The sequence below is a fragment of the Pelophylax lessonae genome, assembly GCF_965119305.1.
Source record: "Pelophylax lessonae genome assembly, chromosome: 3".
Lineage (NCBI taxonomy): Eukaryota > Metazoa > Chordata > Amphibia > Anura > Ranidae > Pelophylax > Pelophylax lessonae.
In genome coordinates, this window is record NC_138770.1 from 675,781,319 (window position 1) to 675,806,246 (window position 24,928).

At 42.8% G+C, this 24,928-nt stretch overlaps 1 protein-coding gene across 2 annotated transcripts in view; it reads right to left on the reverse strand.

The window, feature by feature from the left end:
• The window catches only part of DAAM2 (dishevelled associated activator of morphogenesis 2), a 342,052-nt gene that overhangs the window by 154,462 nt on the left and 162,662 nt on the right, over window positions 1–24,928 (reverse strand). For both annotated transcript variants that reach the window (XM_082249299.1, XM_082249298.1), the window contains exon 7: window positions 106–216. In XM_082249299.1, coding sequence (XP_082105425.1) covers window positions 106–216 — 111 coding nt within the window. The remainder of the gene's footprint in view (window positions 1–105; window positions 217–24,928) is intronic.

The window sequence follows — 24,928 nt, forward strand, 5'->3', positions numbered from 1 at the left end:
GCCCTCTGACCTCAGGGGCCCCCAGACATTTGGACCCTCTGTACCTCCTAGGTTCACACCATGTAGATGAAGGAAACTTGCTTTTTTAAATCGCAATAAGCTCACCTCTCCTGCTCCAGCGTTAAGGACGGCGTTGATAAAAGACATGATGGCGGTCTTTAGATTGACCTCATCTCTGTATCTTCCCATACTTCTGTCCAGTTCATTCAAGAGCGACTGCGGGAGAAAATAAAAAGTAATCTGTATCAGTATTTAAGAAAACTACATCCAGATAGACATATAGATAGCTTGTTGGCTGTCCCACCATCCCATTCCAAGGCTATCCCACCATCCAATTCCAAGGCCAGCCCACCATCCTATTTGAAGGCCATCCCACCATTTTATTTCAAGGCCATCGCACCATTTTATTTCAAGGCCATCCCACCTTCTTATTCCAAAACCATCCCACCATCCCATTCCAAGGACATTCCTCCTTCCTATTCCAAGGACATCCCACCTTCCCATTCCAAAGCCATCCCACCACCTTATTCCAAGGCTATCCTACCTTCCCATTTCAAGCCCATCCCACCATCTTATTTCAAGGCTATCCCGCCTTCCCATTCCAATCCCACCCCACCATTTTATTCCAAGGTTATCCTGCCTTCCCATTCCAAGCCCACCCCACCATTTTATTCCAAGGCTATCCCACCTTCCCATTCTAAGGCTATCCCACCATCTAATTTCAAGGCCATCTCACCATCCCATTCCAAGGCCATCCCACCATCCCATTCCAAAGTTATCCCACCTTCCCATTCCAAGGCCATCCCATCATCTTATTCCAAGGCCATGCCACTTTCCTAATTTAAAGCCATCCCACCGTCTTATCGCAAGGCCATCCAACCATCTTATTCCAAGGTCATGATCCCACCTTTCCATTCCAAGGCCATTCCACCTTTCCATTCCAAGGCTATCTCACCATCTTATTGCAAAGCCATCCAACCATCTTATTTCAAGGTAATCCCACCATCCTATTTTAAGGCCATCCCAACTTCATATTGCATGGCCGTCCCACCATCCCATTCCAAGGCTACCCCACCTTCCAATTGCAAGACCATCTCACCATCTTATTCCAAGGCCATCCCACCATCTTATTCCAAGGCCTATCCCACCTTCCCATTCCAAGCCTATCTCACCATTTTATTCTAAGGCTATCCCACCTTCCCATTCCAAGGCCATCCCACCATCTTATTCCAAGGTCATCCCACCTTCCCATTCCAAGACCATCACATCTTCTCATTCCAAGGTCATCCAATTTCAATGGTAATCCAGCCTTCCCATTCTAAGGTCACCCCACCATCCTATTCCAAGTTTATCCCACCTTCCCATTCCAAGGCCATCCCGCCATCTTATTCCAAGGCCATCCAACCTTCCCGTTCCAAGGCCATCCCACCAAAGCTTAAAAAAGAAAACAAATGCAGCCATCACAGCTAAGAATTGAAAAGCTGCAATATAATAAATGTTTAATACTGCTTTAAGGTATCACTCCGTTTGTCAGGTCAAATAACAAACCCGTAAATAGTATCAAGACATCATATAAATAGAAGGAACAAAAGCTGTAACATGGATAAATCCATTTACCATTTATTATATATAGATGTAGAATGGTTGTATCATTTTACTATTTCTAGTCCTTCTACTATTTATATGGTGTTTGGATACTACGTTACATATATAAATATATATTATATAGTATTTAGCTATTTGTAACGTTCCTTCCTCTGTTATTGCAGTGCTGGCCTTCTCTTCCCAGGCAGAGAACCTCCTGAAGACAGAATCAATCAGGAATTCGCCATCATCTGTTCTACTTAAGTAAACATAACACTTCAAGGATCATTAATATTCACTGACATCCCAATCTCTGTACTATTCAGACATTTCTAAGCAATTAAGAATGATTTCAAAGAAAAACATTGGTTCCCATTATACATATGGATGTATCCAACGCTATATTGATGATCTAGGGCAGTGATGGTGAACCTTGGTACCCCAGATGTTTTGCAACTACATTTCCCATAATTCTCATGCACTCTGCAGTGTAGTTGAGCATCATGGGAAATGTAGTTCCAAAACATCTGGAATGCCAAGGTTCGCCATCACTGATCTAGGGGATGGTTCACGTTGGGAATTGCAGAGGAACGCACTGTACATTCCTGCGCAATTCACATGCACCTGCGCACCAGAGCGCATGGTACAGAAGAAGCATGCGATGCAGTTGCAGTGAGTTTACAAAAGTAGTGCATGCCAATTGCGTTGGCGTGCCATTAACATCTATTGGTAACCGTGGGCATCTGCAGAAGGCAGCGCATTTTCCTGCGGTTAAAAGCGTGATTTTATGTGCATTGTTGCTCCTGGCGTAAACAAACCTCTGTCTTGTAGCCAATTGGCGCGTGCACGCACCTCCGGCTGCGCGCGTGTGCCCCCACTATCAGCCCCTGCGAAGCGACGTACAGGTACAGCTTTTCATGGGACAGAGCCGACCTGCTGGGCAGCAAGGGGTTAAATAAGACGCCATCAAATAGCGTAGAGGAGCAATAAAGCGGAGGTCATTCGCAGGACATGGCGGGCAAAGCCCGGTGTCTGTGTTATGATGACGTGATGCAGGAACTGCGTCCACTTACCAAGATGATGATTGTTAATAAGGATAAAAGGCCCAGATCATCATTATACAATTACCGCGCTATCTTTAGAACTTCCGCGAACGGGAAGTAAACCGCGGCACGCCGCGCTCAGACCGGCCCGACCATTATCCACCGTATGTAATCTATTCCAGAAATTCTAAATCAATATTTATTATATTTCCAAACTATTTATACGCACCGCAGTGCTTAACCGACAACTGAACAGATCGCACCGGAGAAGAATGTACGTGCCTGCATGGGTTCTCTTTAACCACTTCAGCCCCGGAAAGATTTGCCCCCTCAATGACCAGGCCATTTTTTGTGATTCTGCACTGTGTTGATTTAACTGACAATTGCGCAGTCCTGCAATGCTGTACCCAAATACAATTGATGTCCTTTTTTTCCCCACAAACAGAGCTTTTTTCTTTTGGTGGTATTTGATCAACTTATTTTAATTTTTTGCGCTATAAACAAAAAAAGAGCGACAATTTTGAAAAAAAAAAAAAAAAGAAAAAAACAATATTTTTTACATTCTGCTATATAACATTCCCAATAAAAAAATTAAAAAATCAACATTTTTCATCATTTTAGGCCAATTTGTATTCTGCTACATAGTTTTGGTAAAAAAAAAAAATCGCAATAAGCGTATTTTGATTGGTTTGCGCAAAAGTTATCGCGTCTACAAACTACGGTAAAGATTTATGTCATTTTTATTTTATTTTGTTTTTACTAGTAATAGCGGCGATCTGCGATTTTTAGCGGGACTGCGACATTGCGGCGGACAGATCGGACCCCTAACTGACATTTTTGACACTTTTGGGAAGACCAGTGACATTACTACAGTAATCAGTGCTATAAATATGCACTGTTACTGTAATAATGACACTGGCAGGGAAGGGGTTAACCCAGGGGCAATCAAAGGGTTAAGAGTAAGCCTAGGGGGTGTTTTCTAACTGTGGGGGGAAGGACTTGTGAAATGATCACAGAGACCTGTGATCCTATATAGAAGGATCACAGATGCTCTGTGATCATTCCAGAGAGAAGAACGGTCGGCTGTGTTTACAACTGAAGACCGTCCTTCTCTCTCAGCGGGGAGCGATTGCGGGTGCCCGGCGGCACCGACTGTGCATCAGTATCCCCGCTGCCTAGTTGGGGCGGGTGTGCGCATGCCCCCAGAACCGCTCCCGCGAGCGGACGTACCCCTGTTCACGCAGCCGAGCCAGCCTGCCAAAGAAAAATTGCCAGTCGGCAAGCGGATATATATATACCCATCCAAAGGGGTAGTTGGATTCTATGGCCCCCCTGTGTGCTCGGGCCCCCTACAAGAGGGCTGGTGGTCCCCCCCTATCAGCGGCCCTGCTGACCACACCCCCAGAAACATAATTTCCTGCTTGTGTGATTGGCTCACCAATTTTCCCAGAAGTCTGCCCTAAGATACAAGTCAGATTTCTGGCATCCCCTGCAACAAAAATGTCATTTTTGGTGAGATACTGCCAATAGAAACCCATCTATAGGGATGCAGGCCCAGCAGATTTCCTCATTAGAGCCCTGCAGCTGTCACAGCTGATAGATAATTATGAAACCACTCCCATTTGACCCACTCAGCACAGAGGAACAAACAGGGATTTCTTCAGAATAACAAAAGGAAGAAATCTGCAACAAAGTTTGTTATAATCCCTGCAATGTACAGAGATCACCCAGAGGGGAATGTTTTTTTCTAAACAAAAGTGGAGTTAAATAGATATAAAGCGCTTTTCATTAGATATCCTGTAGATCACATGAAACGCAATGACATTAATGGCAATAGACCCGACGCGTTTCGTCTGATAAGACATCATCTGGGGTGAAAAGCGCTTTATATCTATTTAAGTGTAAGTGTTCCTAATCTTAAAGGATAACTCCACTTTTGTGGCACAAAAAATTGGTTTCATAATTATCTGTCAGCTGTGAAGCTGCAGGGCTCTAATGAGGAAATCTGCTGTGGCCTGCATCCCTTTAGACGTGTTCCTATTGTGAGTTTCTCACCAAAAATTACATTTTTGTTGCAGGGGATGCCAGAAATCTGACTCGTATCTTAGTGCAGACTTCTGGGAAAATTGGTGAGCCAATCACACAAGCAGGAAATTATGTTTCTGGGGGTGTGGTCAGCAGGGCCGCTGATAGGTGGGGACCACCAGCCCTCTTGTAGGGGGCCCGAGCACACAGGGGGGCCCACACAGAGAGGGGGATTAATGATGGACAACAAATACAGAAATCTTCCTCCAGCACCTGAATCTGATCTGTCTCTCTCCCTGCTATCAGCTTTTATCTGCTGAGAAAGAGACAGTCGTCCCTCACTAACCGCCCTCCCTTGTGTGCCCCCCCCTCCCTGCACTTATCTCTGCTCAGGAGTTTATTTGTAAATTGTAACTTTGTTTCTCTCTCTCTGTCTCTCTGATCACTGAGCTCCAACTGCCCAGCCTGTATATTTTACTCATCTCATCTTTTTTATTTAACATGTTTTTTTTTTTTTAGATTTAGCAGGAATTTTGCGAGTTATGTTATATTTGTGTCTGATAATAGTGATTTTGTTGTAATTTCAGCTAAATATATTAATATTTTCTTGGGGGGGGGGCCTGCCAGGTAGTCTGTACGGGGCCCCGCGATTTCTAACAGCAGCCCTGGTGGTCAGTATACATTCTGTGTACAGAACACCTCCAGGCGGCCATAGTGCATTGCATTTTTAGAAAATTACTACAGCTGCAGAATGAAAAGGAAAGGTAAATTTTTTATTAACATTCAATTACAATATGATTTGTGTCGCAATTGTATACGCTATATTGTTTTGTCTTTATTTGCTGATTTTTTTTTTCCCCCCACGAAAGTGGAGTTACCCTTTAACCACTTAAGCCCCGGAGGATTTTCCTGCTATAAGACCAGGGGGTATTTTGCGATTCGGCACTGCGTGACTTTAACGGACAATTGCGCGGTCGTGCGATGCTGTACCTAAACGAATTTGATGTCCTTTTTTTCCCACAAACAGAGCTTTCTTTTGGTGGTATTTGATCACCTGTGCGATTTTTTGATCACGCGCTATAAACAAAAAAAGAGTGACAATTTTGCAAAAATAGCAATATTTTTCACGTTTTTTTTATATGAAATTCCCCCAAAAAAAAATGTAAAAATCAAAATTTTTTAACATTTTTGGCCAATTTGTTTTATCCTACCTATGTTTGGTAAAAAAAAAAACGCAAAAAGCGTATTTTGATTGGTTTGCGCAAAAGTTATCGCGTTTACTAACAAAGGGAAAGATTTTTGTCATTTTTGTTGTTTTTTTTTTTTAACGCGTAATGGCGGCGATCTGCGATTTTTTTTGCGGTACTGCGACATTGCGGCGGACAGATCGGACCCTTGACTGACAATTTTGACACTTTTGGGGTTACCAGTGACATTTCTACAGTAATCAGTGCTATACATATGCACTGTTACTGTAAAAATACACTGGCAGTGAAGGGGTTAACTTTATTTGGGAGGGAGGGGCTGTGTGTGTCCCTAGGGGCGTGATTCTAACTGTGATTGGCTGTGGCTCTAGCTGTAAGGACACTGATCAACGGATCTACATACTAGATCCGTGTAATCAGTGTCTTTACAGCGAGGAGAATGACAGGCAGCTTGTTTACACAAGCCGCCTGACTTTCTCCCTCTTCCCCCGACGATCGCCGAGTGGCCGGCGGACATCGGGTCCGCTGGTCACACGCGCGGGGGGGTGCGTGACCGCGCGGGAGCGGTAGCGCGCCTCCGCGGGCGCGCGCTCGCTCCCCAGACCCTCCCAGGCTAGTGACGTTAATTAACGTCACTCTGCCTGGCAGGGGCTGACCGCCGCAGTAAATCTACTTGCGGCGGTCGGCAAGCAGTTAAGATTAGGAACACTTACACTTGAATAGATATAAAACGCTTTTCACCCACAGATGATGTCTTATCAGACGAAACGCATTGGGTCTATTGCCATTAATGTCATTGCGTTCTATGTGATCTACAGGATATCTAATGAAGAACTCCTTATTACTATTTAAGTGTAAGTGTTCCAAATCTTAAATAAATGTGTTTTTTGTATGGTTTTACACTATGTGGAGTTCTCTTGTCTTTTGATTGAGCCGTTCTGGAGAAGACCTTATCCACGCCTTACAGTGATTAGGTGGCCCTCTGCTTGGAGCTATTCACATCAAGTGGAATATTCAGAATCAGGATCATTGTCAGCGGAGTGGAAAGTGGTGTAAAGAATCCAACTACCCCTTTGGATGGGTGTATATGTATATATATATATATATATATACCAATGCCTTTACTGACCCATTAGGCGTATGCCGAACTGGAACAATGGATGTCAGTGAGCGTGTCTGAGCCCGGCCATTCCAGAAATGCTGGAATTCCAGACTCATAATTGGACACATATGTTCCTATCAGCTGTGATACATGTAGAGATATGTAGAGACTCATTATTGAGATGGATGTGTATTTCATGGGAAATAATTCTCATGAACCCCCCCATTCCCATGCTACAATTTGTGTATTTTCGGGACGCTGTGTTAAAGACGAACCTGTGGTCACTCTGCATTGAAAGGGGGCACAAACATTGCACTTGCGACCGGCCCTGGCGTTCCGCCACCAGGCTGGGAGGGAAGGGCCCCGTCCGGGGGGCCCTTTATCGTTTCTTGCATCGGGGCCCTGAAGGTTCTAGTTATGCCACTGAATCCGGGGTGAGAAGTAAGGTGAGATGATAGATCACAGGCTTCTTCCAATCTGACACATGCCGGCTGGAGAGGGTCCCTTTTACACCTATGTGCATGTAATTATGCATGTCGACGTGTGCCGAGGGCAGTGCCGGGACAAGGCCATCTAGAGCCCAGGGCGAACATGCTAAACTGCTCCCCCCCTCCCAAGATGTATGAGCATTATGTATCAGCAAACCCCCCCCCCCCACCCCCCACCCACAAAAAAAACTGCATGCTTACCTCCTAAGCATAGATTCCACCTCCTCTCAGTACAAATCTGCACCCCCTGCTGAAATCCTCCCTCCCAGCACATATTTTTGCAACCTATCCCCCAGCACAAAGGCCCCCTCCTCCAAAAAAAGAAAATCACCCCTCCTAGCACAAATCCTCTACCCCCCCCCCCCCAAATTTCCCCTCGGAGTACACATCCTCAACCCCCCCTCCAAATCTCCCTTCCCAGAACAAATTTCCCCCCCAATCCCCCCCAACCAATACAAATCCCCCCCAATCCCCCCACTCCCAGCACAAATCCATTCCCCTCCTAGCACAAATACAGCCAATCATCCCTATATTCCTGCCTACATGCCCCCAACCCCAAAAAAAAAAAAAAAAATCCTCTCTTTCCCCCATATCAACTCTTCTAGCACAAACACCCCAAATCCCCCTTCCCAGCACAAATTTCCTCCCAATCCTCCCTACCAGCACAAATCCCCCCCACTCCTAGCACAAATCCTTTCCCCTCCTGACACAAATACCGCCAATCACCCTACCCCCCCCCCCCGCCTCTACCATATCACCTCTTCTAGCACAAACACCCCAAATCCCCCTTCCTAGCACAATGTTCCTTCCATTCCTCCCTTCCCTACCAGCACAAATCTCCCCCAATCCCCCCACTCCTAGCACAAATCCTTTCCCCTCCTAGCACAAATACCATCAATCATCCCTATATCCCTCCCTACATACCTACCCCCCTCCCCCCCAAAAAAAGCAACAAAAAAAAAACAAACAAACTCCCCTTCTGCCTCTACCATATCACATCTTCTAGAACAAACACCCCAAATCCCCCTTCCCAGCACAATGTTCCTCCCAATCCTCCCTACCAGCACAAATAACCCCCAATCCCCCCACTCCTAGCACAAATCCTTTCCCCTCCTAACACAAATACCTTTGCCCCCCCCCCCCCAAAAAAAAAACACATTCCCCTCCCGTCTCTGCCATATCCCCTCTTCTAGCACAAACACCCCAAACTCCCCTTCCCAGCACAGTGTTCCTCCCAATCCTCCCTACCAGCACAAATCCCCTCCAATCCCTCCACTCCTAGCACAAACCCTTTATTCTCCTAGCACAAATACTACCAATCATCGCTATAGCCCTCCATAAATATCTACCCCCCCCCCCCAAAAAAAAACAAATTCTACCCCCCCCCCAAAAAAATTTCTCCTCCCGCCTTTACCATATCACCTCTTCTAGCGCAAACACCCCAAATCCCCCTTCCTAGCACAATGTACCTTCCATTCCTCCCTTCCCTACCAGCACAAATCTCCCCCAATCCCCCCACTCCTAGCACAAATCCTTTCCCCTCCTAGCACAAATACCATCAATCATCCCTATATCCCTCCCTACATACCTACCCCCCTCCCCCCCAAAAAAGCAACGAAAAAAAAAAAAAAAACTCCCCTCCTGTCTCTACCATATCACATCTAATAGCACAAACACCCCAAACTCCCCTTCCAGCACAAATCCCCTCCAATCCCTCCACTCTTAGCACAAACCCTTTATTCTCCTAGCACAAATACTACCAATCATCGCTATAGCCCTCCATAAATATCTACCCCCCCCCCCCCCAAAAAAAAAACAAATTCTACCCTCCCAAAAAAAATTCTCCTCCCGCCTTTACCATATCACCTCTTCCAGCACAAACACCCCAATACCCCCTTCCCAGCACAAATCCCCCCCAATCCTCGCTAACAGCACAAAGCCCCCCCCTAATCCCCCCCACTCCTAGCACAAATACTGTCAATCATCCCTTCATCCCTCCCTAAATACAACCCCCCCCCCCCAAAAAAAAAAGAAAAAACGAATTCCACTCCCGCCTCTACCATATCACCTCTTCTAGCACAAAAAACCCCCAATCCCCCATCCTAGCACAAATGCTCCTCCCCCACCCCCTCCCTCCCAACACAAATCCCCCTAAATCACCACATACCCAAATTTCCCCTCCTAGGACAATTCTTACCCCCTGCTGTCCCTTAAATTCCCCCTTCCAACACAAATCCCTCCCCACTAATCTCTTAGCAGCACCCCCCCCCCCCCACCTCACATGATACCACAGTGCCCAGGGCAGCCGCCCCCTTCTGCCCACCCCTTGTCCTAACTCTGGCTGAGGGTGACGATTTGATTTCAATAAGCTTTTAATGTGTGATGACGGGACAAAATACAAGCAGCACCAGTCATGTTTTTCAAGTGCAGTGCGAGGCGTCGGATGTGTTTTTAACTAGTCGTGCACCGGAGCCTTGCTACACACACCCAAAAAAATGTAATTAAACTACATGAGGCATGTGTGCTATGTCCAGTCCTTCTGCTCTATTGCCTTCCCCAGCAATTCCCAACTGGCAAAACGACAGCCAGATATTCCCAGATATAAATATAGCAGCTATTCCAGTCAGTTGATGTAACAAAAAGGACCGTCTGTTTATAAACATTATTAAAGGAGCGATACAAAGTAGCATTGTTTATAAACATTGATCAGGCTGGAGATAGAGAGAGATGCAAAGTATCATTGTTTATAAACATTGTTCAGACGGGAGATAGAGAGATACAAAGTAACATTGTTTATAAACATTGTTCAGACGGGAGATAGAGAGATACAAAGTAACATTGTTTATAAACATTGATCAGACAGGAGATAGAGAGATACAAAATAACATTGTTTATAAACATTGTACAGACGGGAGATAGAGAGATACAAAGTAACATTGTTTATAAACATTGTTCAGACGGGAGATAGAGAGATACAAAGTAACATTTTTTATAAACATTGATCAGACAGGAGATAGAGAGATACAAAGTAACATTGTTTATAAACATTGTACAGACGGGAGATAGAGAGATACAAAGTAACATTGTTTATAAACATTGATCAGACGGGAGATAGAGAGATACAACGTGACATTGTTTATAAACATTGATCAGACAGGAGATAGATACAAAGTAACATTGTTTATAAACATTGTTCAGACGGAGATAGAGAGCTACAAAGTAACATTGTTTATAAACAATGTTCAGATAGGAGATAGAGAGATACAAAGTAACATTGTTTATAAACATTGATCAGACGGGAGATAGAGAGATACAAAGTAACATTGTTTGTAAACACTGATGAGACTGGAGATAGAGAGATACAACGTGACATTGTTTATAAAAATTGATCAGACGGGAGATAGAGATACAAAGTAACATTGATCAGACAGGAGATAGAGAGATACAAAGTAACATTGTTTATAAACATTGATCAGACAGGAGATAGAGAGATACAAAGAAGCATTGTTGTTTTTGTATCTACAGATCAAAGGCATATGAGTGGTGACTTAGGAAATGCTTCCTTCTGCCTGCAGCAAACTGAAGTCATCATCTCATCCTAGACAAAGTTACTGACTGGAGGTGAAGGACGGCTTCCTACTGATCAAAGGTGGAGCTGAAAAATTATCCTGTTGCTGTACATTGTGACAAGCCAGGAATGTGTGCATGCAGGTAATGAAAGGAGCACTTTAGGACCCGCTCAGCTGTCAGCAGGGCCGGGACAAGGGGTGGGCAGGAGGGACGGCTGCCCTGGGCGCAAAGTTTTTTTGCAGGGATTTGGGCGCCCTGATCCTAACCATAAGGGAAGGAGGGGGTGCAGTTTGGCATCTTTGCCCTGGGCGCTGGATGGCCTTGTCCCGGCACTGGCTGTCAGTAACGGCAGAGACATTGCGGCACTTGTAAAACCCGCCGTGGCTCCGATCCCTGCACCACTAATTACCGTTCATACCAACCACACAGTTCATTAACATTCCCACAATCTTCTGGGACCTGTAGTTCATGTGAAGGGCCTCATGTTGTCCAAGGGTCAAACCCATCACCCTATATCTTTACAAACCGTCTCCAGCCTTCTGTTGATGGAATGTAAGCTCTTGTGTCAAACGGGATCCCTTTTGCGATAAATTTTATGAATTTTTTTTTCCACAAAGAAAAACATCTCTGCATAATGTATGGCGTGTTTACCGACATTCCGCATACTTTGCTGCCACATAGTTTATTGGAGACCCGCATCTACATCAGGGGTCAATATTAATGCCAAGTTTAAAAAAAAATATGATTTAGGATCCTTGGCAGTCGCAGGGAGTATATATGTAAATTCCTGTATAGCATGAGGCAACGCCGGAGGAATGCCGCACTACGCAAACTCTCTGACAACTTCAATTTGTAACAGACCTCGGCCCGTCTTCTCTGACATTAACTTTGTATATTGGAGGGGGGGGGGCGGGGGAATTAGGATGTCTGTAAAATGTTGTCCTAATAGAAATACAGGAGCTGTCACTGCCGACCTGCTGGTTAGCTGCCTGTTAGACTGACTCATCTTCTGCTTTTATTACTTCTACAGTCACTGCAGTCAGCTGTCTTACAATGAGGAGTTGACATTGGCAGCCTCCATGTTTACCTCTGAAATGAAAGCCTTTAGCAGAAACATGCAGGTTGCGGTAACGCATTTCTGGAACGTTCAGTGGCGCGTTTTGCATTTTTGATGAGTTTATGACATGTAGTTGATGCATTTTTTTTTTTGGCTGTTCTGTTCATTTAGTGCAACTTTCATGCGACTTTACACTCTCTGGCACTCAGCCACAATGTAGTGCAGGAACCTTTAATGTGTCCAAAGTCGCATTTTAGAGTAAGGGTTAAGGGCTAGAGTTAGGGTAAGGGCTAGGGTTAAATGTTAGGGTTAAGGTTAAATGTTAGAGTAAGGGTTAAGGTTCAGAGTTAAATGTTAGGATTAGGGTTAAATGTCTTAAGTCTTAACCCTAACATTTAAACCTAGCCTTTCACCCTAGCCCTTACCCTAACCTTAACCCTAACCCTAATATTGAATCCTAGTAACTAACTGTAGCCCTAACCCTAACATTTAACCCTAGTCCTTAACCCTAACATTTAACCCTAGTCCTTAATTCTAGCCCTTAACCCTAACATTTAACCCTAGTCCATAATTCTAGCCCTTAACCCTAACATTTAACCCTAGTCCATAATTCTAGCCCTTAACCCTAACATTTAACCCTAGTCCTTAACCCTAACATTTAACCCTAGTCCATAATTCTAGCCCTTAACCCTAACATTTAACCCTAGTCCATAATTCTAGCCCTTAACCCTAACATTTAACCCTAGTCCTTAACCCTAACATTTAACCCTAGTCCATAATTCTAGCCCTTAACCCTAACATTTAACCCTAGTCCTTAATTCTAGCCCTTAACCCTAACGTTTAACCCTAGTCCTTAACCCTAACATTTAACCCTAGTCCATAATTCTAGCCCTTAACCCTAACATTTAACCCTAGTCCATAATTCTAGCCCTTAACCCTAACATTTAACCCTAGTCCTTAATTCTAGCCCTTAACCCTAACGTTTAACCCTAGTCCTTAACCCTAACATTTAACCCTAGTCCATAATTCTAGCCCTTAACCCTAACATTTAACCCTAGTCCTTAATTCTAGCCCTTAACCCTAACATGTAACCCTAGTCCTTAACCCTAGCCCTTATTCTAACTTTAACCCTACCCCTAACCCTAACATTTAACCCTAGTCTTTAACTTTAGCCCTGAAACCTAGTCACTTACTCTAGCCATTAACCCTAACATTTAACCCTAGTCATTAACCCTAACCCTAGTCCTTAACCCTTACCCTAACTCTAGTCCTTAACCCTTACACTAACTCTAGTCCTTAATTCTAGCCCTTAAATATAACATTTAACCCTAGTCCTTAATCCTAACCTTAACCCTAAAATTTAACCCTAGTCCTTAATTCTAGCCCTTAACCCTAACATTTAACCCTAGTCCTTAATTCTAGCCCTTAGCCCTAACATTTAACCCTAGTCCTTAATTCTTGCCCTTAACCCTAACATTTAACCCTAGTCCTGAATTCTAGCCCTTAACCCTAACATTTAACCCTAGTCCTTAATTCTAGCCCTAGCTCTTATCCTAACCTTAGCCCTACCCCTAACCTTTAACCTTAGTCCTTAACTCCAGCCCTTAACCCTAACATTTACCCTAACCCTATCCTTACCCCTTACCACAACCCTAGTCCTTAACTCCTAAACCTTAACCCTAACCCTAGCCCTTATATTAACCCTAGCCCTTAACCCTAACATTTAACCCTAGTCCTTAACTCTAGCCCTGGCCTTAACCCTAACATTTAACCCTAGTGCTTAACTCTAGTCCTTATTCTAACTTTAACCCTACCCCTAACCCTAACATTTAACCCTAGTCCTTAACTTTAGCCCTTAAACCTAGCCCCTTACTCTAGCCATTAACCCTAACATTTAACCCTAGTCCTTAACCCTTACCCTAACCCTAGTCCTTAACCCTTACCCTAACTCTAGTCCTTAACCCTTACACTAACTCTAGTCCTTAACCCTTACACTAACTCTAGTCCTTAATTCTAGCCCTTAACTCTAACATTTAACCCTAGTCCTTAATCCTAACCTTAACCCTAAAATGTAACCCTAGTCCTTAATTCTAGCCCTTAACCCTAACATTTAACCCTAGTCCTTAATTCTAGCCCTTAACCCTAACATTTAACCCTAGTCCTTAATTCTAGCCCTTAACCATAACATTTAACCCTAGTCCTTAATTCTAGCCCTTAGCCCTAACATTTAACCCTAGTCCTGAATTCTAGCCCTTAACCCTAACATTTAACCCTATTCCTTAATTCTAGCCCTAGCTCTTATCCTAACCTTAGCCCTACCCCTAACCCTAACATTTAACCTTAGTCCTTAACTCCAGCCCTTAACCCTAACATTTACCCTAACCCTAGTCCTTACCCCTTACCACAACCCTAGTCCTTAACCCTAACCCTAGCCCTTATATTAACCCTAGCCCTTAACCCTAACCCTGACATTTAACCCTAGTCCTTAACTCTAGCCCTGGCCTTAACCCTAACATTTAACCCTAGCCCTTAACCCTAACCCTGACATTTAACCCTAGTCCTTAACTCTAGCCCTGGCCTTAACCCTAACATTTAACCCTAGCCCTTATTCTAACTTTAACCCTACCCCTAACCCTAACATTTAACCCTAGTCCTTAACTTTAGCCCTTAAACCTAGCCCCTTACTCTAGCCATTAACCCTAACATTTAACCCTAGTCATTAACCCTAACCCTAGTCCTTAACCCTTACCCTAACCCTAGTCCTTAACCCTTACCCTAACCCTAGTCCTTAACCCTTACCCTAACATTTAACCCTAGTCATTAACCCTAACCCTAGTCCTTAACCCTTACCCTAACCCTAGTCCTAAACCCTAGCCCTTACACTAACCCTAGCTCTTAACCCTAGCACTGAACCCTAATCCTAACCCTAACTCTATCTCTTAACCCTAATACTAGCCCTTAACACTAACATGCAACTTTGGACACATAAAGGTTACATAGTTACATAGTTAATCAGGTTGAAAAAAAAAACACAAGTCCATTTAGCGCAACCAACATCAAAGGTTTCTGCACTACTTGAGTGTCAGAGAGTGTAAATTTGCATCAAAGTCACATCAAAGTAGTTCAGTAACCTTCATGCATCCAAAGCCACATGTTAGGGTTAGGGACGGGTAAGAGCTAGTGTTGGGTTTAAGGGTCAGGGCTAAATGTTAGGATTAGAGTTAAACGTTACGGTTGTGGCTAGCCCTAATCCTAACATTTAACCATAGCCCTTAACTCTAACCCTAGCTTTTACCCTAACCCTAGCCCTTAACCCTAACCCCGTAACCCTAACCCTATCTCTTAACCCTAATTATAGCCAGTAATCCTAACTGTATCTCCTAACCCTAACATGCACCTTTGGACACAAAAAGGTTCCTGCACTACGTTTATGTTACTTTTATACAACCTGAGTGTTAGAGGTTGTAAACTTGCATCAAAGTAGTTTAGGAACCTTCATGCGTCCAAAGTCGCATGTTAGGGTTAGGGTTAAGGGCTAGGGTTAGGTTTAAGAGCTAGGGTTAAGTTTATGGGTCAGGGTTAAATATTAGGATTAGGGGTAAATGTTAGGGTTAGCCCTAATCCTAACATCAAACCCCAGCCCTTAACCCTAACCCTAGCCAGTAACCCTAACCCTTAACCCTAACATGCAACTTTGGACACATAAAGGTTCCTACACTACTTTGATGCTACCTGAGTGTCATAGGGTGTTAATTTGCATCAAAGTAGTTCAAGAACCTCTTTGCAACTAAAGTCACATGTTAGGGTTAGGGTTAAGGGCCAGGGTTAAATGTTAGGGTTAAGGGCCAGGGTTAAATATTAGGGTTACAGTTAAGGGCCAGGGTTAAATGTTAGGGTTAGGGTTAAGGGCCAGGGTTAAATGTTAGGGTTAGGGTTAAGGGCCAGGATTAAATGTTAGGATTAGGGTTAAGGGCCAGGGTTAAATATTAGGGTTAGGGTTAAGGGCCAGGGTTAAATATTAGGGTTAGGGTTAAGGGCCAGGGTTAAATGTTAGGGTTAAGGGCCAGGGTTAAATATTAGGGTTAGGGTTAAGGGCCAGGGTTAAATGTTAGGGTTAAGGGCCATGGTTAAATATTAGGGCTAGGGTTAAGGGCCAGGGTTAAATGTTAGGGTTAAGGGCCAGGGTTAAATGTTAGGGTTAGAGCTAAGGGCCAGGGTTAAATGTTAGGGTTAGGGTAAGCCTACATACACAGGCAAATCTCCAACTTTCCATTTTGGCCTACCCCTGCTTTAAAAGTTTTGAATTAAAAAATCATTAATCATATATTCAATAGCTCCTAATAAACTCCACAAACTGGCAATTCTGCCACCCATGGAGCCTTAAAAAATGCCAATCTTGGGGCAATAGACCTCTGCACATAACACATGGGCTCCAGAGGACCATGTAGAGGCTTCTTCACCCGTCTACAGAGCCTAACCTTGAGAACGCTGCGGCCTTGAATGGTGTGACCTCATCCATTGTCTATAATGCGCTTTTCAGCCTGATAATCGCAGAGAAATGATAATCGCATTAGGTTTTCACCCTCTGGTTCTGGCGATAACTTGTGCATCTCATTACCGGAGGATGAACTTCATCTATGATGTCCCTGGAAAGCTCCGAGCTCCAAGCATTGTTCAGAGCAGACAAAGGAATGATTTAGGATCCGTTATCTGGAGCCCAGCAAATGTCTTCATTTAATGCAGCTTCCCATGCAACTTTTTTTTTTTTAAAGTGAAACTCCAGATAAAACTCTGTGTCCTTAGATGTTCCTCTAACCAGAGCATTCTCCTAGAGAGGTTTATATACTACCTGTGAGCAACCATTAAAGACATGGTGGGACATTAGAGTGCAAGCTCCTCTGGTACAGAGACTGATGTGACTGGCTCAGTGTTCTCTGCATAGCACTGCGGTATATGTCAGGGTTATATAATAGTGTGTTACTGTGGGGGGACATTAGAGTGTAAGCTCCTCTAGTGACTGGCTCAGTGTTCTCTGTACAGCACTGCGGTATATGTGAGCTATATAAATGTATAATAATAATAGTGTGTGACTGTGGGGGGGGGGGGGGCATAGAGTGTAAGCTCCTCTGATTCTGTGATGATTGTGGTGGGGCATTGGAGTGTAAGCTCCTCTGGTTCTGTGATGACTGAGGTGGGGACATTAGAGTGTAAGTTCCTCTGGTTCTGTGATGACTGTGATGACTGAGGTGGGGACATTAGAGTGTAAGTTCCTCTGGTTCTGTGATGACTGTGAGGACTATGGTGGGGACATTAGAGTGTAAGCTCCTCTGGTTCTGGGAGGACTGTGGTGGGACATTAGAGTGTAAGCTCCTTTGGTTCTGGTATGACTGTGGGGGGACATTAGAGTGTAAGCTCTTCTGGTACAGAGACTGATGTGACTGGCTCAGTGTTCTCTGTACAGCACTGTGGTATATGTGAGCTATATAAATGTATAATAATGTGTGACTGTGGGGGGGGGGGGACCTTAGAGTGTAAGCTCCTCTGGTTCTGTGATGATTGTGGTGGGGCATTGGAGTGTGAGCTCCTCTGGTTCTGTGATGACTGTGGTGGGACATTAGAGTGTAAGCTCCCCTGGTTCTGTGATGACTGTGGTGGGACATTAGAGTGTAAGCTCTTCTGGTACAGAGACTGATGTGACTGGCTCAGTGTTCTCTGTACAGCACTGTGGTATATGTGAGCTATATAAATGTATAATAATGTGTGACTGTGGGGGGGGGGGGGAACCTTAGAGTGTAAGCTCCTCTGGTTCTGTGATGATTGTGGTGGGGCATTGGAGTGTGAGCTCCTCTGGTTCTGTGATGATTGTGGTGGGGCATTGGAGTGTGAGCTCCTCTGGTTCTGTGATGACTGTGGTGGGACATTAGAGTGTAAGCTCCCCTGGTTCTGTGATATGACTGTGGTGGGACATTAGAGTGTAAGCTCTTCTGGTACAGAGACTGATGTGACTGGCTCAGTGTTCTCTGTACAGCACTGTGGTATATGTGAGCTATATAAATGTATAATAATGTGTGACTGTGGGGGGGGGGGGGACCTTAGAGTGTAAGCTCCTCTGGTTCTGTGATGATTGTGGTGGGGCATTGGAGTGTGAGCTCCTCTGGTTCTGTGATGACTGTGGTGGGGCATTGGAGTGTGAGCTCCTCTGGTTCTGTGATGACTGTGGTGGGGCATTGGAGTGTGAGCTCCTCTGGTTCTGTGATGACTGTGGTGGGGCATTGGAGTGTGAGCTCCTCTGGTTCTGTGATGACTGTGGTGGGACATTAGAGTGTAAGCTCTTCTGGTACAGAGACTGATGTGACGATACAATAAAGAGAAGTCCAACATATATGCGGGAAATAAAACCCGTACAGAAGCTGCTCTGGTCTGCAATGTATCTGCCATAGGGATACAATGTATATAAATGATTCCACACGCAGTTCTTCCAGTGCAGATTTCAGAATTCAGCAAACTTGCAATAAGTAATTTTCCCGACTTCATAAATCTCCCCCCGTCCTGTGAAAACCGCAGTCCCGACCGGGGTCTGAAACACATTAATATTCGCTTGTGCAAACTAAATAAATGGATTCCTGTATTGTGTGTGTCAGGAAGGCTGCAATTCATTTATGTTTGGGTATTAGTGTGAGAAATAGCTGTGCCCCCCCACCCAAACAGATTTACGGAGTTTTAAAGACTTCCATTTCCATCAGTTTATACCATCAAACAAACGTGAACAGACAGCAGTGATGCAATCTCTTGACTTAGGCTGGACCATACATTATACAATTTTACAATCATACTTTATACAATTTTCTTATTCTATTTCCTTTAGATTTAACTTCAACTATGTAGTGCACGGGCCTGTCTGATTGCTTACACATTGAAAGGGTTAAGATTTGGCCTCATATTTTATGGTTTTGGGAAAACTAAAGGAAAATTGTACAAGAAACTTGTAAGTGTAAACGCATGGCCAGCCTATGTGTACTTCAATGTAACTGCCATTGTACAGCAGCTCATAGATGTAGAGAAGCAAAGAGCGAAATGGATCATGTGACTCCTAATTTCACTTAACACGTGCTGGACTGCCCGCCGCACATTTCCTGGCCCTCCTGCGCGAACCGACGTAGTCCTAAGTCAGTCGCACGCTCGAAACTGGGGGTGGGGGGGGTGAGCGTGCGCCGCCGCCGGCATGCTCCCGCCCCCATTAGGCAGCAGGGATGTCGATGCACGGGGCCGGCGGCCACGCAACCCGCGATCGTTCCCTGCTGAGAGAGAAGGGCGGTCGGATGTTGTAAACACATCTGACCGTTCTTCTCCCTGGAATAATCACAGAGCGCCTGTGATCCTTCTATATAGGAACACAGGTCTCTATGATCATTTCACAAGTCCCTACCCCTACAGTTAGTAAACACCCCCTAGGCCAGTGATGGCAAACCTTGACACCCCAGATGTTTTGGAACTACATTTCCCATGATGCTCAACTACACTGCAGAGTGCATAGGCATCAAGGGAAATGTAGTTCCAAAACATCTTCGGTGCCAAGGTTCGCCATCACTGTCCTAGGCTCACATTTAACCCTTTGATCACCCACTAGGTTAACCCCTTCCCTGCCAGTGTCATTATTACAGTAACAGTGCATATTTTTAGCACTGATTACTGTAGTAATGTCACTGGTCCCCCCAATAGTGTCAAAAATGTCAGTTAGGGGTCCGATCTGTCCGCCGCAATGTCGCAGTCCCGCTAAAAATCGCAGATCGCCGCCATTACTAGTAAAAAAATAAAATAAAAATGACATAAATCTTTCCCCTAGTTTGTAGACGCGATAACGTTTGCGCAAACCAATCAAAATACTCCCTAGGCTCACATTTAACCCCTTGATCACCTGCAGTGTTAACCCCTTCCCTGCCAGTGTCATTTATACAGTAACAGTGCCTATTATTTAGCACTGATCACTGTAGTAATGTCACTGGTCCCCAAAAAGTGTCAAAAATGTCAGTTCGGGGTCCGATCTGTCCGCCGCAATCCCGACAAAAATCGCTGATCGCCGCCATTACTAATAAAAAGAAAACCTAATAAAAAAACATAAAAAGTCCATAAATCTATCCCGTAGATTGCAAAACACTATAACTTTTGCGCAAACCAATTATTATAAGCTTTTTGCGATTTTTTTTATACCAAAAATATGTAGCAGAATACAAATTAGCCTAAAATGAATAAAAATTTTGATTTTTATATTTTATTTTATGTGGAATGTTATATAGCAGAAATTTGAAAAATATTGTTTTTTTTTTTCCAGAATTGTCGCTCTTCTTTTGTTTATAGCGCAAAAAAGAAAGATCTATTTGTGGGAAAAAAAGAACATCAATTTTATTTGGGTACAGCGTCGCACGACAGCGCAATTGTCAGTTAAAGTAACGCAGTGCAGAATCGCAGAAAATGGCCTGGTCATTACAGGGGCAAATCCTTCCGGTCCAGAAGTGGTTAAAGAGACCCTGTCACCAAATTAAAAAAAAAAAAAAAAAAGCATAAAATAAACCACAAAAAATGAAGTATTTGAGATTACTTTTTTTTTTTTCCGTTCCGTAAATTATTTTTAATTCTCTTGCAATGCGCTTCCTAGAAAATTTGACAACTCCAGAGGAGTCCGTTCCCTAGCACAGCCCCTCCCCTCCTTACCTGCCATAGCCCTCTCCTCTTTTAGATTTTCTAATTACTGTCTGTGCTGGCCCAGCTCCTCCGCCACTTCCTCATCTCTCTACATAGCCTTTTATGTAGCTTCCGGGGGAAGGATTGAAAAGGAATAATACAGAGTGACAGCTCACTCACTCAGCAGCTCACTGGGGCTGCTGGCATCACATCCAAGATGGCGTTTAAATAAAAATAACATGCATAAAATACTATAAATGCACGAATAATCTTATGGGAAGATTGTTGTTGAAATGAATGGTCTAGTGACAGGGTCTCTTTAAGGCTCCACATACTGGCGGATCGGATGGTGGGCAGAATCGCTGCAATTCTGCCCGCGATCCCGAATCATTGCAAATTGGGGGGAAACCCGTTCAATTCCTGTGACTTTCAATGGCACCCCAAGCGCGCCGCGACTTTACCGCGACTGTCGCCCGACCAATTGCGGTAAAATCACGCAAACAGGAAAGTACAAGAACTTATTTTTAAAGGCATCCCGCGATTCTGTTTGTGCGATTTTACCACAATTCATCGGGCGACAATCATGGCGAAATTGCGCCGCGTTAGGGGTGCCATTGCAAGTCACGGGAATCGCACGGGCGTCCCGCAATTTGCAATGATATTGGGATCGTGGGCAGAATCGCGGTGATTCTGCCCGCGATCCGATATGCCAGTATGTGAACGGAGGACCTATCTTTAAAAAAATAAAACAGCCTAACACACAACAACGAAGAAATTGTACTTGAGTCCCCGTTCACACTAAGGCGACCTGTGAGGCGACCTGGTCGCCTCACAGGTCGCCGTAGGTCGCCTCCCATAGGGAAGCTGTGGACCCGTTCTAATAGGAGCGACACAAGTCGCTCCAACTTAGAAAAAGGGTCCGGAGCTTCTTTGGGGCGACCTGGAGGCGACCGCCATAGACTTCAATGTTATGAAGTCCGTGGCGGCTGCTCCGAGGTCGCGGCGCGCTGCTCGCACCGCGACCTCGGAGGTCGCGGTGCGAAGTAGCGTCGCTTGTATGTGAACGGGGCCTTAAATAACCTGTATTTGTTTGTTTATTTCTTTATTTACATTCTTTGAGAAGATTTCCGCCTTGCTGATGCCTTTAAGGGGCTCTGAATGACCCTGTGATTGGACAATGAAACGAAAAGCATCTCTTTTCTCTGTCACTCTGCTCTCTCCTCCTATCAGCACGTCCCTTGTTAGCTCATAAGCAGTGCAACACAACTAATTGGCTCTCTCGTGCTGCTTCTCCCTCCCCCAGTCTGAGCTCTGCTGCATGGGGATTTAAACAGGCTGATACCAAGTCAGATTCAGATACTTACATTGCTTGCCTTCAAAATACATTGAATGGTGTATTCATTTGTGTCTTTTATATCTGCCCGGAATTTAACCAGTTCCTGCCCAGCCTATAGACAAATGACGGCTGGGTGGGACAGTTCTAGATCCGGGTGGACGTCATATGACGTCCCCTTAGAATTCACCACGGGTGATTTGTTACCCTCTGTGTCCAGCGGAAACAGCCATTGACAGATCAGTGTATCGGGCCACTGCCGGCACCAAACACAGCAGATCACATGATATTTGCATACAATGGATGGCTTCCATTCATGCCATTCATTGTGTACTATTGTGTTGCTCACTGTGATTGGTCACAGTGATCACATGGTACAAACAGGGCCAATCACAGCCCATCTGTATCAGGGCCAATTACAGCTAATCACAACAATTCACACTGAATGAATCGATTTTAATTCAGAAAAAATGGTTGCTTATAATTTCACTGTTATAGGTGATCATAACGTGTAAAAAAAAAAAAAAAAAAAAAAAAAATACTGATCACCTCCCCATAATAGTACAGTGATGCTATGGTAACACTGTATTGCTGTGGTCACGGTATGTTAAAAAAAAAAAAAAAAGAAATCGTAATTAAAAAAAAAAAAAGAAATCGTAAAAAAAAAAAAAAAAAAAAAAAAAAAAAAAAAAAAAAAAAAAAAAATTCTGATCACCTCCTCAGAGTAGTAAAGTGATGTTATGGTAACACTGTATTGCTGTGGTCACGGTATGTAAAAAAAAAAAAGAAAAAAAAAAGAAATCGTAATTAAAAAAAAAAAAAAGAAATCATAAAAAAAAAAAAAAAAAAATTCTGATCGCCTCCTCAGAGTAGTAAAGTGATGCTTATGGTAACACTGTATTGCTGTGGTCACGGTATGAAAAAAAAAAAACTGTAAAAAAAAAATTCTGATCACCTCCCCAGAATAGTAAAGTGATGCTATGGTAACACTGTATTGCTGTGGTCACGGTATGTAAAAAAAAAAAAAAAAAGAAATCGTAATTAAAAAAAAAAAAAAATTCTGATCACCTCCTCAGAGTAGTAAAGTGATGCTATGGTAACACTGTATTGCTGTGGTCACGGTATGTAAAAAAAAAAAAGAAAAAAAAAAAGAAATCGTAATTAAAAAAAAAAAAAAAAAAAAGAAATCGTTAAAAAAAAAAAAAAATTCTGATCACCTCCTCAGAGTAGTAAAGTGATGCTATGGTAACACTGTATTGCTGTGGTCACGGTATGTAAAAAAAAAAAAAAAGAAAAAAAAAAGAAATCGTAATTAAAAAAAAAAAAAAAAGAAATCGTAAAAAAAAAAAAAAAATTCTGATCACCTCCTCAGAGTAGTAAAGTGATGCTATGGTAACACTGTATTGCTGTGGTCACGGTATGTAAAAAAAAAAAAAAAAAGAAATCGTAATTAAAAAAAAAAAAGAAATTGTAAAAAAAAAAAAATTCTGATCACCTCCTCAGAGTAGTAAAGTGATGCTATGGTAACACTGTATTGCTGTGGTCACGGTATGTAAAAAAAAAAAAAAGAAATCGTAATTAAAAAAAAAAAAAAAAAAAAGAAATCGTTAAAAAAAAAAAAATTCTGATCACCTCCTCAGAGTAGTAAAGTGATGCTATGGTAACACTGTATTGCTGTGGTCACGGTATGTAAAAAAAAAAAAAAGAAAAAAAAAAAAGAAATCGTAATTAAAAAAAAAAAAAAAAAAGAAATCGTAAAAAAAAAAAAAAATTCTGATCACCTCCTCAGAGTAGTAAAGTGATGCTATGGTAACACTGTATTGCTGTGGTCACGGTATGTAAAAAAAAAAAAAAAAAAAGAAATCGTAATTAAAAAAAAAAAAAAAAAAGTAATCGTAAAAAAAAAAAAAAATTCTGATCACCTCCTCAGAGTAGTAAAGTGATGCTATGGTAACACTGTATTGCTGTGGTCACGGTATGTAAAAAAAAAAAAAAAAAAATTGTAAAAAAAAAAGAAAAAAAAAAAAAGAAAAGAAAAGAAAGGAAAACAAAATGTATTCTTTTTTTCTTTTTTAAATCTTACAATTTTTTTTTCACAATTTTTATTTCTATTTTTTTACAGACTGTCACCAGTTATAGGATGGTGCATACACCATCCTATAACTGGTGACAGTATGTAAAAAAATACAGCACCACACCAGTTATAGGATGGTGCTGTACTGCACTTGCACAGTATGTAAAAAGATAGATAAAAAAAATAAAAAAATATATATTTTTTTAAATTCTTAAAAAAAAATGTCCCCACATCTTTTATTTTTTTACATACTGCCACCAGTCAGTGTCTCTGATCACCGCCACACCAGCTATAAGATGGACCTGTACTGCACTGGTGACAATATGTAAAAAAAAAACAAAAAAAAAAAAAACGTTTAAAAACAATTATCTTTTATTTCTTTATTTTCCAAAAAATTGAAACAAAAACATTTTGCCTGTTACTACATACATTGGACTGCCTACTTTACAAAATGAGGCCATTTTGGGGATATTTGTACTATCCTGGCATTTTTGGGCCTCAAGAGCGGCCGTCAGTACATCAGGATTGAGCGGTTTTCAGATACTAAATTTACATTCAATTTAATTAATTAAATAAATTAATGAATTAAATTTAATTAAATTTTATTTAATTTAAATTTGTGGACTAAATAATATATTTCAATTTGGGTTATTATCACCAAGGAAATGTAGCAGAATACTTTTTGACCTAAATTTATAAAGAAAGATTATTTATTTGCAAAAAACAGAAATTTAAAAAATTATTTTCAAAATTTTCAGGCTTTTTTTG